Source organism: Aulonocara sp. 'chitande type north' Nkhata Bay, linkage group LG5 (genome assembly GCF_057382095.1).
Source record: "Aulonocara sp. 'chitande type north' Nkhata Bay isolate Kocher_YH1m ecotype deep benthic linkage group LG5, A_spYH_male_GT1.1, whole genome shotgun sequence".
NCBI classification, from domain to species: domain Eukaryota; kingdom Metazoa; phylum Chordata; class Actinopteri; order Cichliformes; family Cichlidae; genus Aulonocara; species Aulonocara sp. 'chitande type north' Nkhata Bay.
In genome coordinates this window covers 39566305-39579717 of record NC_141348.1, presented here as the reverse complement: position 1 = coordinate 39579717, position 13413 = coordinate 39566305, and the positions used below count along the sequence as shown (strand labels likewise).

At 39.4% G+C, this 13413-nt stretch overlaps 1 protein-coding gene across 1 annotated transcript in view; it reads right to left on the bottom strand.

The window, feature by feature from the left end:
* Positions 1–6075, bottom strand: part of snta1 (syntrophin, alpha 1) — a 31046-nt gene extending 24971 nt beyond the window's left edge. Inside the window, exon 1 of the mRNA XM_086293496.1 lies at positions 5602–6075. Within this exon, the coding sequence (XP_086149622.1) occupies positions 5602–5884 (283 nt within the window). The 5' untranslated portion in view covers positions 5885–6075. The remainder of the gene's footprint in view (positions 1–5601) is intronic.
* Between the last annotated feature and the right edge of the window lie 7338 nt (positions 6076–13413).

Genomic DNA, 13413 nt, shown 5'->3' with positions numbered 1-13413 from the left:
AATAGTCTTAAAGACGATAAAATGCTTTTTGTGTTTTGGTTTTTTTTGCTATTTCTTCTGGGTGATCCCTCTGCGAGGATTTTTATCATGCAAATTTCTTTGGACACCCAATGTAGTATTCTTAAAAATATCAAAACTTCTACACACGCCACCAGGACGATGAACTTATCCACTATTCTGAGCACCATAGCATCATATAGATGTATAATCAGAGGCAATATGTGGCCCTCACTGACTCAGTCACTGAATTAACGAGGGTGTTCCAGAAAGCTTATAGAAAAGATAAGTTAATGTGGGTTTTAAAGCTTTGTTGGTGATGCTATCTTTTATGTATATCATCAAATGTTTAATAAAAAAACAACTAAACTTATAAACTTGAGTAATGACTTTAAATCTTAAAAAAAGATATGGGAATTTGTCACAGGACAGTTAAGTAACATGCATGACTATCAATACTGCTAGGTATATTTTTTAAGGTTTGTGTTTAATTAATGCCATTTTGAAAAGGAGCTGAAGAACCAACAACAAATACAGAAGCCAAAGTAGATGGATACCATGTTATCTGCCTATAAGCCTATAAGAGTCATTCTAAGAGAGCATTTTGTGGTTGTAAGTAGATACAACGAACTGGTAGAAATGATAGACTTCACTATACTACAATACAAAAAAAATCTGCAGTTCTTTCTTTAGTGGGTGACATTGTAAATGGATATTGCATATTGTATATGGAGTGTGAGAGAATTCTACTATCAACGTTGGAGATCTACAGGCCACAGTCAACAGGACCAGGAAGGTGCAGGAGATGTAACCTGGGACAGTGTACACTGAGAGACTCAACCAAGTGGCTGGGATAGTGTGCAAGCACAGCTGTGCCTCATATGGGTTAGAAGTACCCAACTCCCAAATGGAGGACACCACAGAAGGTGGTTGAGAACAACAAGGCTAAGGTCCTGTGGGACTTCAAGCAGCTGCTGGCCAGCCAACCACACATAGTGGTGGTTGACACGGAGCAGAAGACCACAGTGGTCGTAGATGTGGCAGTCCCAGGGGACAGCAACATGAGAAAAGGGAGCACAAGAAAACAGAGAAGTAGCAGGGAACAACTGGAGCAGATGTGGAAGGTAAAGCCCATAATAGTCCCAGTGGTAACAGGAGCATTAGGAGATGTAACTGGAAGAGTGGCTCCAGCAGATTACAGGCACAACATTAGGGGTCTAAGTCCAGTGCAGTCCTAGGAACAGCTAAGATTCTGTGCAGTACCTCAGACTTTTGCAGAAGACCCAAGGAGGAACACACACACACACACATATCATGGCCTAGCATGTTATATACCACTAAATTAACATTTTATTCATGAGGTAACAGGCACAAGATAGCCCCAACTCATTACATTCTTTAAATAAGTAACTACACTCTTGTACAAAACTGAATAATAACAGTAAATAAGCTAATCCAACCACATAATTAATACTGGAAGATCTAACAGAATTGCTGTGAATGGACAGAGTTGCAACAACGACTGCAGACAATATGAGTGAACATACAATAAGGCTTCATTAAAGCTGATATGGATTGATATAGCTCAAGATGACACAGTGCATATAACAGAGGATTCAAATGTAGTACAGCAGTTGCACAGTAGGCAAGAGAGTTTCTAGGATATAGTGATACTGGTTTCTAAAGCCATTTTCAGACATGATGAATGTAACATTAATGGCTTCATTAGTCTGTTAAAGTGGCGGCATTCAAATATAGGTCACTATCACTTTAATGTTCCACACAGGTTCATTCAGACATGCCCAAGGCAATGACGGAGCCAGTGCTTTCTACCATAAAAAAAGGAGACAAGCATTGTCAGCATAAGCTCTACTCAAGTGTGGCAACACTTTTGAACATGCCATTGTCTACAAGAGCAACGTCTCAGTGTGTGCTGCTCAGCATACCAGCATGTGAGAGACAGCAGTGGCTGCAGTTCAAACTTGTGTCGTTAATAAAGTTATATTTAAATGTTACTCGGCCTGGCCTAGAAAGATAGAGATCATGACTTTTACAAAAAAAAGTGAAGCTCGTTTAGACATAAGGCCAACAAGTTTGGAGGTCATCGGTTTTATGGTAAAGAGTGTGAGTCTGAAAAAGGGCTAAAGTATCCAGGGGATGATGAGGAGGGTGTCAGAAACACTTAGCGTTGGCAGAGAAAAGGATGGGGGCACGTTTAGAGAGTAGACATTTGAATCAATGAGGAGACAAAACCTTTAAGGAACAGTTAAAAATATTTTTTCCCACTTTCTTTACATTATAAAGCCTGACCTTGGAGGAGAGAGGAAATTCCCAAGAGAGTCTGAAGTTTCCCTCAAGTCTGAAATACCACTTACTGGAATGATTGCAGAATAAACATTTTTTGACATATTGTTCTAAAAAATAACCATTAATATGTCTGCCACTCCCACACAAACCTTTATTTCCTTCCTACCATTCTTGCAGGTGCATTTCATGTCAAATACAGTTCAGCACCTACAGCTGGGAATCTGTCAATCAAATATAAGGTGGGTGGCAGTGGTACAGACAGGGTGGAGCCACAGAAGCTTCTTATGGCAGATTAGTAAATGGTATAATAGTGCTGTGTATCTAATTTATTTATTATAATGCTTCTTCATCATCAAAAAATCTGCACGTCTGCACTTCAACTGTCATCAGCTTAATTCACACAATGCTGGAACAATATATAGAGTCAAAACAAAACTTCAAAGTATTGTGGATTCATATTCCTAATGCAATTTTATTAATATTTTTGTTATGCAATGTTGCACTTGAGTCTTGCTGACTGACAAAAATAATGTCTGGAAAAAGTATGAGTTGGTCTGTTATAAGAGTTTCAGGAACCAAAACATGGTTTCATAATATTTGGCCCACCCAACTGGAATTCAACACATAGGGACTATTCAAACAAAGTCTGGGATGGTTTTAAAGTGAAATAATTGTTTTATGGTACTGTTCACCAACTGCCTTCTCTCAAAGTAGCATTCCCTCTGACTGTTATTGTGGTTATATGCACGGACCGTGCACCTCAGTGGCTCCAAAGAAGGAAAAATGTCTGCAGAGACACGCAAACTTTTACCATTCTGCCTGTCCAGAGACCTGGAGTCTAGATTCCATGCCTCCCCTCTTAAATTTAGACGTGAGTTAAAGTTGCCTCCGTACTCTTCCTCAAGCTGGGGTGGGCTCCCTAAAATTAACACTAGTGGAGTACTCCACTCCCAGCCACATAGCTTTCATCTTTAGCCAATGACAACTGACTGCTGTGAGCTGCTTCTCTCAGCTGTTCGCAATGCGGTGTCAACTAGCCTACAAGTTTTTCTCTGTTCTTTCATTTGTTTCCCCCTGCGTTTCTGACACTTTTTTCTTCCTGCTTCTTTTTTCTTTTTACTCTTTTCACCTCTTTGACCTCTTGTCCCATATACCATTTCATGTTTGGCCTGCTCTTTCTGCCTGCACCTTTCACTTTCAATCTTGTATACCCTTCCTCCCAAAACTGCCTCTGAACATCCAGCATCGCAACAATGTCAAGCCAAAAGGCTTCTAGCTAGGATTTGGTTTTAATAACATGCTGTCTGATTTTCAAACCCACCCATTTCCACAGATGGACATCACAGTTATGTCATTAGGGTTTGGCTTTGTTTTGTTGTTGTTCGGAATTGCGGGGGGACTAAAAATTAAGATGTCACCAGCAGCTACAATGATGAGCCATCTTTGCAACATGACAATAATGCAAGTTTACAATTATCTATCAACTCGACACTTTACATCAACCAATCGCCAAGTGATTACCTGGGAAGACAAACTTGCCAGGAGGAAGCTACAGCTCACACACATGCAATTATACCCACACATGCTGCTTATAGATCCATGCCCGTTATTTATTACACCTTTTACTGCCTTGGCAGCCCATGCTTTACAACACAAGGTGACTTAAGGTTGTGAACTGACAATAATTCATTGATATGATACATGTCATCACACAGGGGTTATGATTAAAAAATATAATTAGATTTATTGAGACTGTGCAAGAAACCTAATGAGATTTTTATTTTTATATGTAATTCTAGGAAAACTCTTCCAGTACATATTTACAACACACCACCAGGAAAATCTGAATTTAGAAAGCTGACTTTTTAGGCGAGAATTGTGGGGTCTGCATTTGCATTTATCACGACCCAAGCAAAATAAGAAACACAGTATGTAATACATCAGTGTGCAACAAACAGTGTTTATTTAAGTTGCACAAAAGAATCATAAGTTCACCACAATAACCTCAAACAATTCTAGTTAAAGCCAAGGCGGCGGAACCCCACTGTGTGTGGCAAGAATATGAAAATGACCACCTAATTACTGTTTCAATTATAAAGACAATGTAAAGACACAAAGCAAGCTGTGTAAAAAGAAAAAGTGTAAATCTATCAGTTGCTACTAAATTTCAAGAACAAAAGCTGTAATATTTGTCCGTCTATAAAATATAATAATATCCAAAACATTCCTAAAACTTTGTTATCACATTCCTGTCCGTTTTATCTTTTATATTTACATAGCATCCCACTGCTCAACCTTCCTAATCATCTTCAGTTTGAGATCCCCACAGAGATAGGCTACTTTTGTGGAAGCAGGACAAGGAAAAGTCTTTTATCAGCTGCTGCAAAACACATGGCAGGTATGCAGGCTTTGCTGGTAAAATATGGAGAGATTACAACCTTTCTTCATTGAGAAGTCCCTGTAGAAACAATATTCTTGTGGCCACTATGTGCAGTAGAGGTCTCTGTGTCCATGTCTACTCCGGATTGCTTATTCAAAAGCAAAGTTCCACAGCCAAAAAGGTCTTTGAACCACCTAAAATACTCTGTAGAGCGTGGATTTTACTCTGTCACATATATTTATTGGTGTTACAGCTTCATAATCAGAAGTTAGATCTAATAAAACTAATGACACATTTGTGTATGTGAGTGTTGGTTGATAACGCATAATATTCAGGTTTATAACCTGCTTTGTTTGGTGTCTGTAGTCCATAAATAAATATGTTTAAATGAACTGCTGGTGTCGACACTGCTGGGTAATAAGCATCTACGGAAAGTATTCGGGGATTTGTGGAAACTTTTTAAAACCCAAATCGAGTTAAACAGAATCACGTGCCATTTCCTGATTTCTCTCAATTCAATTATCCAAGTTATTTAAACACGGTGGAACCCAACGTTACATGACAGTAGCGAAATAATTACCGTCTCCGGTGACTGTGGTGCACTGAAATGGTTCCCTGTTGAGGAGAGAAACAGCTTGAGAAAATCACAGCTGTCGTTTTTTCTGCGCTAACATCGGACCTATACGTGTGAGTTATAACACGAACGGATATTTGTCATAGAGCAAATCGCGGAAAAGTTGCATTTTACGCACGTTTCTGAGAATTGTTGCACATTGTTGAAGTTAGGCAAGTTAACTGGCCGCTGTTTTCGCGGTGGGTGACAGAAGGTACGCTGTAGTCAAAACTTGTGTTAACTGACAGTAACTCGCCGTTCATGCAGTTAGCTATCTTTAAGATACTTTCGTAAACTACCTTACCTTTGATACTGATTCCGAGCCCGCCAACATCTTGCTTGGTAACTCGCACCGTGCGCTTCACGTTGGTGATGGTTTCCGGGACCGGGGACGAGCTGAGGTTCGGGGGATCTCCGTTGATAGCACCGGCAGGACTCGGGTTTGGCTTCGCGGGTTCTTCGGTGCCCTCGCCGGGGTTTAACGTGAGACTATCTTCGGTAAGTGTAGCCAATACCCGGATCCAGCGGTCCACGGTCACTCGAAGTTCCAGCAGTCCCGTTTTCTGCGCCTTCATCGCGGCAGCCATGTTCAACGCATTCCTGGAATAACTCTAGACGGGCTGGCAGTCCTGTAAGAGGGGGTAGAGGGCTGTGGTAGGGGGCATGCAGACACACACATTGAACCCCCCTCCCTCTATTTTCTCCTCCTCCTCCAAAAGAGGTTTATCCAGTAGTAGGCTAAGTAAAGTTAATTGAGGGCGATGCGATTAGCAGCGGTGTTGACACACACTCAAAGTTCAAAGAGCTTCTTGTTCAGCCCATCCGTTAATCAGCAATGTGAGGTTGAGCCACGCATAATTAAGTTTTTGATTCATTATTTATTTCGAGTGTATTTCAACACCCAGCCTCAGATCACAGATCTCATTTCCAGTGTGCCCGAAACGCGCAAAATCACTGCGCATATATATATATATATATATATATATATATATATATATATATATATATATATATATATATATATATATAAGTTCTGCAATAAGGAAAACAAAATCGATATGCTTTCAAGGCCAGAAACGTATTTCTAGTGAAGAGAGCTTATATCAGGAATGACACCCACTAAGCATCTTCGGCTTGAATTCTGCTGACAGAAAACAGTGGGTGTGATGTTACCATGAAGAAGCCTGCACGTTAATCAGAACAATTATATTTATTAGCTCTTATTCAAAATGGGTTTCAGGACAACAGGAACTGAAAGAGGCCATAATGCCCCTCAGTACCATGACACCGATGCCCTGTTGCAGCAGCTGAGGCATAGTTAAAGTTGGTCAGTAACCAAATAACCAAATAACCAGTAAATGTTGTTAAAACCAGACACGTGACCAGTAAGATGTTGTACAAAGCATGATTAGCCCAAAGCTCTTCTCCAGTAGGTACCAAATGAGTTGGCAGCGTGGTGTTTGAGCATCGCAAAGGATGAATCAATGCTGGATACAGACCAAGACCAAACGACCTCATCTCCCAGACTGGGAATTCCATGACAGTGAAGAAATGGGCTAAAAAAATACATGAAAACTTTGTTGTTTGTGTTTGAAATTTTCTGCAGATAGAAGGTAGAATCGTGGTTTAGATTAGTAAACTGATTCCACCGGGGCTACTGCCAAAAATGCAACTCATGGTGTTTCAGTTAAAAACCCAAAACAATCCTGCGTATGCTGAAGATGAGTGCCAGTAAGTGGAATTTCAGTTCTTTTCAGTCCACAATTTTCATGTTTAAATTTCCAGTTCAAACTAAAATATTTTTCAGATTTAATTTATTTCCTTCCTCATTTCTTCAGTTCAAACTGTTTAGCAATGCTTTCCATTTCTTTTGTAATTTGCAGAAATCTACTCTGGCTGTCAGTTTTCTTTTTCATTTAGTAGTGAGTAGTAAATATGTAATGAAAAATGTGAAAAAAAATGCAATAACTATTTTGAACTATTTCCTAATATGCCATGATTTCAGGAGTAATAAGCCAAGCCGTTCAGTCTCGGTCTTGACAGAAACTCAACGTGGATAAGTACTGGACTGTTGTGGTGACTCAGCAGAGGTGCACTTAATTGTGCATCATAGACATTAAGACCATGCAGGAGTCACTGAAACAAGCTGATGAAGCAGTCCTCATTTCCTATGCTCTGTTGCATCGGCAAGGTATCTGTCAGCCCTTCAGCTGTGTGTGTGGCAGCCTGTGTTGCATCTGCTTCACAGCAGGTGAAATAGCAAAGAAGTCCCAGCACTCAGGGTTGGAAAACACTCTTCTGGGTGGGCTGTTTAGAGGCAGTTGCTCCCTTAATGAAAACAAGTTTGGAGCTTTGACTGAAAATTCCTCTAAACCCACACAGATGCTCTAAATATTCTCATCTGTCAACAACATTTCTTTATAATTCTAAAGTAGCTAATCAACTCAAATATCAACGCTTACTTTATTCTAATTGGTTCATGTTTACTGTAGTGAATATTGATGTAACAACTTTATTTCTAACAACTTGTTTTTTAAGTCATAGACCATGGCTCAGCTTCACACTAAATATTCAACAGGGAATTTCAAAGCTTAGATTCAAATCTTTTGTCTCCCTCTAGTGATTAAATGGCTCTATTACCTCTACACTGGAAACCTAATCTGTTTAAATAACAAAGATTTCCCACATGTCCTATAGAGTACTTTAAAAAAAATCTAGGAACAGCTTCTGATTGTTATGCGATGAGGTTTTCACTGTGATAGAAATAAAATAAACAGTAAAAACAGCTGAATTAAGAGAAACTATTTCAGACTTTACTACAGTCTTGTTAAAGAAAACACATTTTGCAGTTATAAAGTATAGGCCATATGTATAAGGTTAAAATGCAATTACTGCGTCATTAACTGATATTAAACAAGCACAGCCTGTCCCAGGATTACCCTTTGATTATTTAGTTCATATCCAACCATATGTCTATTAGTATTCATGGATTTGTAGGCAATTAATGCCATATGGTACTCAAAGAGCAAAATAAATAAATACATTTAGATAATATAAACAAATATTGGACCAATCACAACTATCATTTGGACATTTCAGTTGCCCGGGGTGACACTTTAAAGTAAAGACAAAGGGTTTACTTGGAAATACTAAAGATACAACAATTATACTGTTTATGAACATACAAGATGGAGCTTGTTTTTATTGGCATCGTATCCATTAATATTATATAGATGTGATGGGGAACATAGTCTTGCAGTTAAAAATGTGGATTTTCAAATTTAAAGTGAAGTCAGATGATTCCTGTGTTTCCAAATAAGTCATACAAACTCAGCTATCACATCAACCCTGTTGTTTTCAGCAACAGCAAGCAACTGTTTTTTTAAAAAAAAGACACAACTATGATGAAACCACTCTATGGCAAGTGTACAATGTGGCATTTAATTAATTAATGGTTAATGAACGAATGGATTTATTGGCCAGTTGCTATGATTTTGTGAGGTAGAAATAAGGTCCAGTATCGGAGCTTGTTTTAGCCAAGCGGCAGTGTCCTGTTCTGTTCAACCTATGAGCGCACAAAAGAACAGCACCTGTAGCTCACCTGCACAGCAAAATCTCCAGTGTTAAATTAACACTAGAGAGTGTCTATATGGGTCCACACCTCTGAGTGTTAAATACAACACTGTTGAGTGTTAAATTAACACTTTTGACAGTGTTATATGTTTAAAAGTAACCTAGTCAGTTTTGAAGATTAACAATGGCTAACACTGAGCAGTGCTGATTTTCTAACACTGGAAAATAACTCAAAATGTTAGAAATATTCCAGTGTTAGCAAAACAGCACTGCTCAGTGTTAGCCATTGTTAATCTTCAAAACTGACTAGGTTACTTTTAAACATATAACACTGTCAAAAGTGTTAATTTAACACTCAACAGTGTTGTATTTAACACTCAGAGGTGTGGACCCATATAGACACTCTCTAGTGTTAATTTAACACTGGAGATTTTGCTGTGTGTCAGAGTGTGTACCGCATGTAGAAAAGTCTGTCCTCAGCTCAGAGGCCTGGGTTTGGTTCTGTTCCAGCTCACGTGTGCAGGTATGTAGGATTGTCATCCCAATCTTCCTGTTCTAGAAGGCGGAAAATCCCCAAAACAATAAACATGTCGCCTAAAGGAAATGGCTATTCAGTTTCTCCAGTAAGTATATTTTAAACCTGTTTTTCCAACATCTAAAATTAGCACCCCATTCAAAATCACAGTGAATTACAGATCCACCTGCCTAACCAAACTAGTTGGTGCTGGCATTAGGTAAAAATTACCCATCTTTTATACATAGCCAGTGTGGTTTGAGGTTCAGTTACCCTTGCTACATTTAACATAATTAATGAAACAAATGATTTATATGAAGTTTATTGTCACTTTTTCTCATTCCACCCATAAACCTTATCCTCCTTTGTCCACACTTTTGTTTAGAAAAGGATACGTCCTTGTACTAATTAGCACATGTATAGAAGCACACATATAAATAGCACAGCAAAAATGAATGGGAGACTTCAACAACAGTGCTTGACTTAAGAAGTGGGTCTACATGGTGATGTTTAGCATTATGACAAGTGGTTGGCCATCTGACCTCCAGTCTATGCATCTGTTGGTCTATTTGGGATGTGAGTGGCAGGTGGCCGGCCTCTCTTTCACAGTAGCACAGCTTAATATATTTGCAAAGCTTAGCTGAATGGAAGAGCAGGATTTGTAAGGATCTCTCACACACAAAAAACAAAACTGATTGGATTGTTTGGAGTGGATCTAGTCATCTATAGTATTAAAATTGTGCACATTAAAGTAGTGACTTGTTTGCTAGTGTGCTTGCATTTACAGTAGTGTAGGATGACATCATATTTCACCATTGTCCTTGCAGGATTTAACCAATACTGAGCACCGTCAAATTACACTAGAGCTTAAGTCAGCAAGAAGTCAAGGACCTGAAATTAAATCTGTTTTCTGTTGTGTACAGGAAAAACAACCAAAACGGTGAATGATGATTTGCACTAATAGAGTGCGTTGCGTGAATGTATGTCATTGCTGATAAACCTAATAGCAGTTATATTGGGCTTGCATGTAAAAATCAAGAATGAATGAATAAAGGATATAAAACACAAGATTTTCATTTAAATATTAAAAAAAACCTTATTTAAATGCTTAAAATGACTATATGATATATTAAAAAACAAAAACAATATTAACTTTATCTATGATGGCTGTATGTGTAGTTGACAATGTATTTAATTTTATCTTTGCTAACATAAATTTAAAAAAACAAAAACAAACTAATATATAAATATATATGACTAAATGTAAGTTGAATAAAAGTTTAACATGTTAATGATCTATAAACGTCATTTCTGTCTAGGTCAAGGCAGACTGGTTTTCTGCTATGCTGAAGACAACTAACATTACCCTATAGCACTTCTCAACAACATCAGACTGCTATTGTATCTCTTGTTGTTGTTTAAGTAATAAGACAATACGTTTGAATAATAATGACAACAAACTACAAACACAATTTGTATATACAGAACACATGTGAAAATTGCTAGATCATTATTTCTATCTATTTTTTTTTATATATATTTCAATTTAACAATTGCTTAAAGCACTAGAATATGTATTGTATTTATGTTAAATAAATGAAATCAAATTAAGAACTTAAAGCATTATTTCCACATAACTTATAACCTGTAAAGGGGGTACTCTGCCTCTCACCCAACGCCAGCTGGGACAGAATGCAGCCCCCTTCCCATGTCCACAGTTGGATAAACGGTTAAGAAAATGAATGGATGGATGTACACACACACTCAAGCAGACAAACAGACTACAACCCTCCAACTTATCATCTCTGCACCCTTAGTTCAGTCAGTCACATATATGCATATCTCAACTCCCCAAAGACAGTGGACAGTTGGGGAGCCCTACTGATTAGTTTCAACGTCCCCCTGCATCCTTCTGCCTTCTCCTGCCATCCTCCAAGCATCTTTGCTTCCCTCCCCTACTCTGCTAAGGGCAACAGCTCCAGAGGTCTACCATATGGACTAGTGTCTGAGCGGCTGACAGCCTGCCTCCCTGCAGCTTGCATGTGTGTGTGTTTTGTGTATGTGTTCATTTCAACCCTGTGCTGACTGTTTAGTCTGCCCCACCTGTTCCTCTGTAACAACAGACCAGACCTCTCATCAAGCCATCCATGACGGGCTGCTGGCTGGCTGGCTGGCTGGCTGGCTGGCTGGCTGGCTGGCTGGCTGGCTGGCTGGCTGGATGGATGGATGGATGGATGGATGGATGGATAGATAGATAGATAGATAGATAGATAGATAGATAGATAGATAGATAGATAGATAGATAGATAGATAGATAGATAGATAGATAGATAGATAGATAGATAGATATCCTATCCTATCCTAAGGATATCTATATAGATAGACGAGTGATGATTGTGGCATTTTCATCTAGCAGAGCAACTGGGAATTATGTTATTTTTAAGCACCTGAAAGTCATTGAAAATGTTCTTAAATGAGCAAAAAAAGGAGAAAGGTTAAAAAAAATGGGGCAAAAGGCAGGAAAACAGATGGATAAGCTGAAGCAGACAGACAGATGAGGGGATAATAATAGATTAAAAATATGGAATAATTTATTCTTAAAAATGAATGACAGACTGTGCTGTGAACAGACAACAGTAGACAGACATACCGCCCTGCTTCCCGAACACCCAAGGACACAGGATAACAATGAATGAATTTGGGGGTGATAATGAGAGGTCAAACAGAAGAATAAGTCTCAGGCTTGTACACCTGTGGCCCACCTTCTGCCATCTAAACAACCCAGCAACCACAATCACCGCAATATTTAGTTACTCTCATTAAAACCTCCTGAATAATGTAAAGGTATATATGGATGAGACATTCATGCGGAGGAGAGGAGACCACACTGAGGGTTAGACGGATCTACATAATAGGAATATATCTCTCTCCATCTGCTCGTGTGTTTATAATCTTCCCCTCCTCCTTCTTAATGCTGATCTATCTATTTGATACCCCCACCCCATTCCCCCAATCAGCTTCTCTAACATCATGGTCTATATAGAGCCTGCCTTATTTTGCGTACTGAATGCGGTGCATGTGTGTCTATGCAAATGCATGTCTGTTTGTCTTTATCTGTGTATTTCAGTGTCTGTATGAGTTGACACAAGCACTTTGTGGTCTCAGAGGAATTAACCAAGCGTCTGCCACCTGACCCCGTTGACTCTGACCATCCTGGGCTCAGCTGATACGCGTGCCTTGTGGCCCTGACATGTGGATGACAAAAAAGCATGAAGAGTGGGAGGAGGCCAAGGACAGAAGGACCGGCAGGCAATGAATGATTATGATGACTAGGGCCATCTTGCTTGCCTCTGCAGCCTCCCCTCCACACCCCAGTAGAAATCCTGGACTTGGCCCTGGCTCTGGCTTACACATGGACAAGTGATCTGGCTTGGGTCGGCGTGGGTGAAGTGTCACCACCAGGCAGGGTCTGGCCTGTCAGCTGTCAGGGATGACAGGAGGAGACTAGAGGAGGTGTGTAAATAATAGAGGAAAATTGGTAAAGGTAAATAATCGCAAAAAGAAAATAGCTGAGGAGGGTGGATTTGTAAAAAGAAAGCTGAGGGAACAGACAAAAAAAGGAGATAATTTTGGAGGAGCTGACTAAAACAATGGATGAAAGGGAACAGGTTTTGCGGAGGTGTCATATCTGCCAGGCCTTATGCAACCTACAGTGCTCACACAGATGGCACGACTGCTGAGAAAGTAGGGTAAACAGTACCAGCTAATGACTTGCCCCCTCTTGACTTTGTACAGTGAGCTGAGAAAGCACATTATTGGAAAAAAGGGCAATCTCTCATGTGGATTAAGAATCTGTCAGGTCAACCATTGTACAGTGAAGAGTGAATAGGTAAATATGGGGGCTGGTGTAGTAATGGTCAAAGCTGGTTATAACTGAGCTCCACAGAGTTTGGAGAAGCCGTACCCAAAGGCTCGAGAATACTATGTCTCAACACTGAGAAGAAAAACACAAAAACCTCTAATCATTAC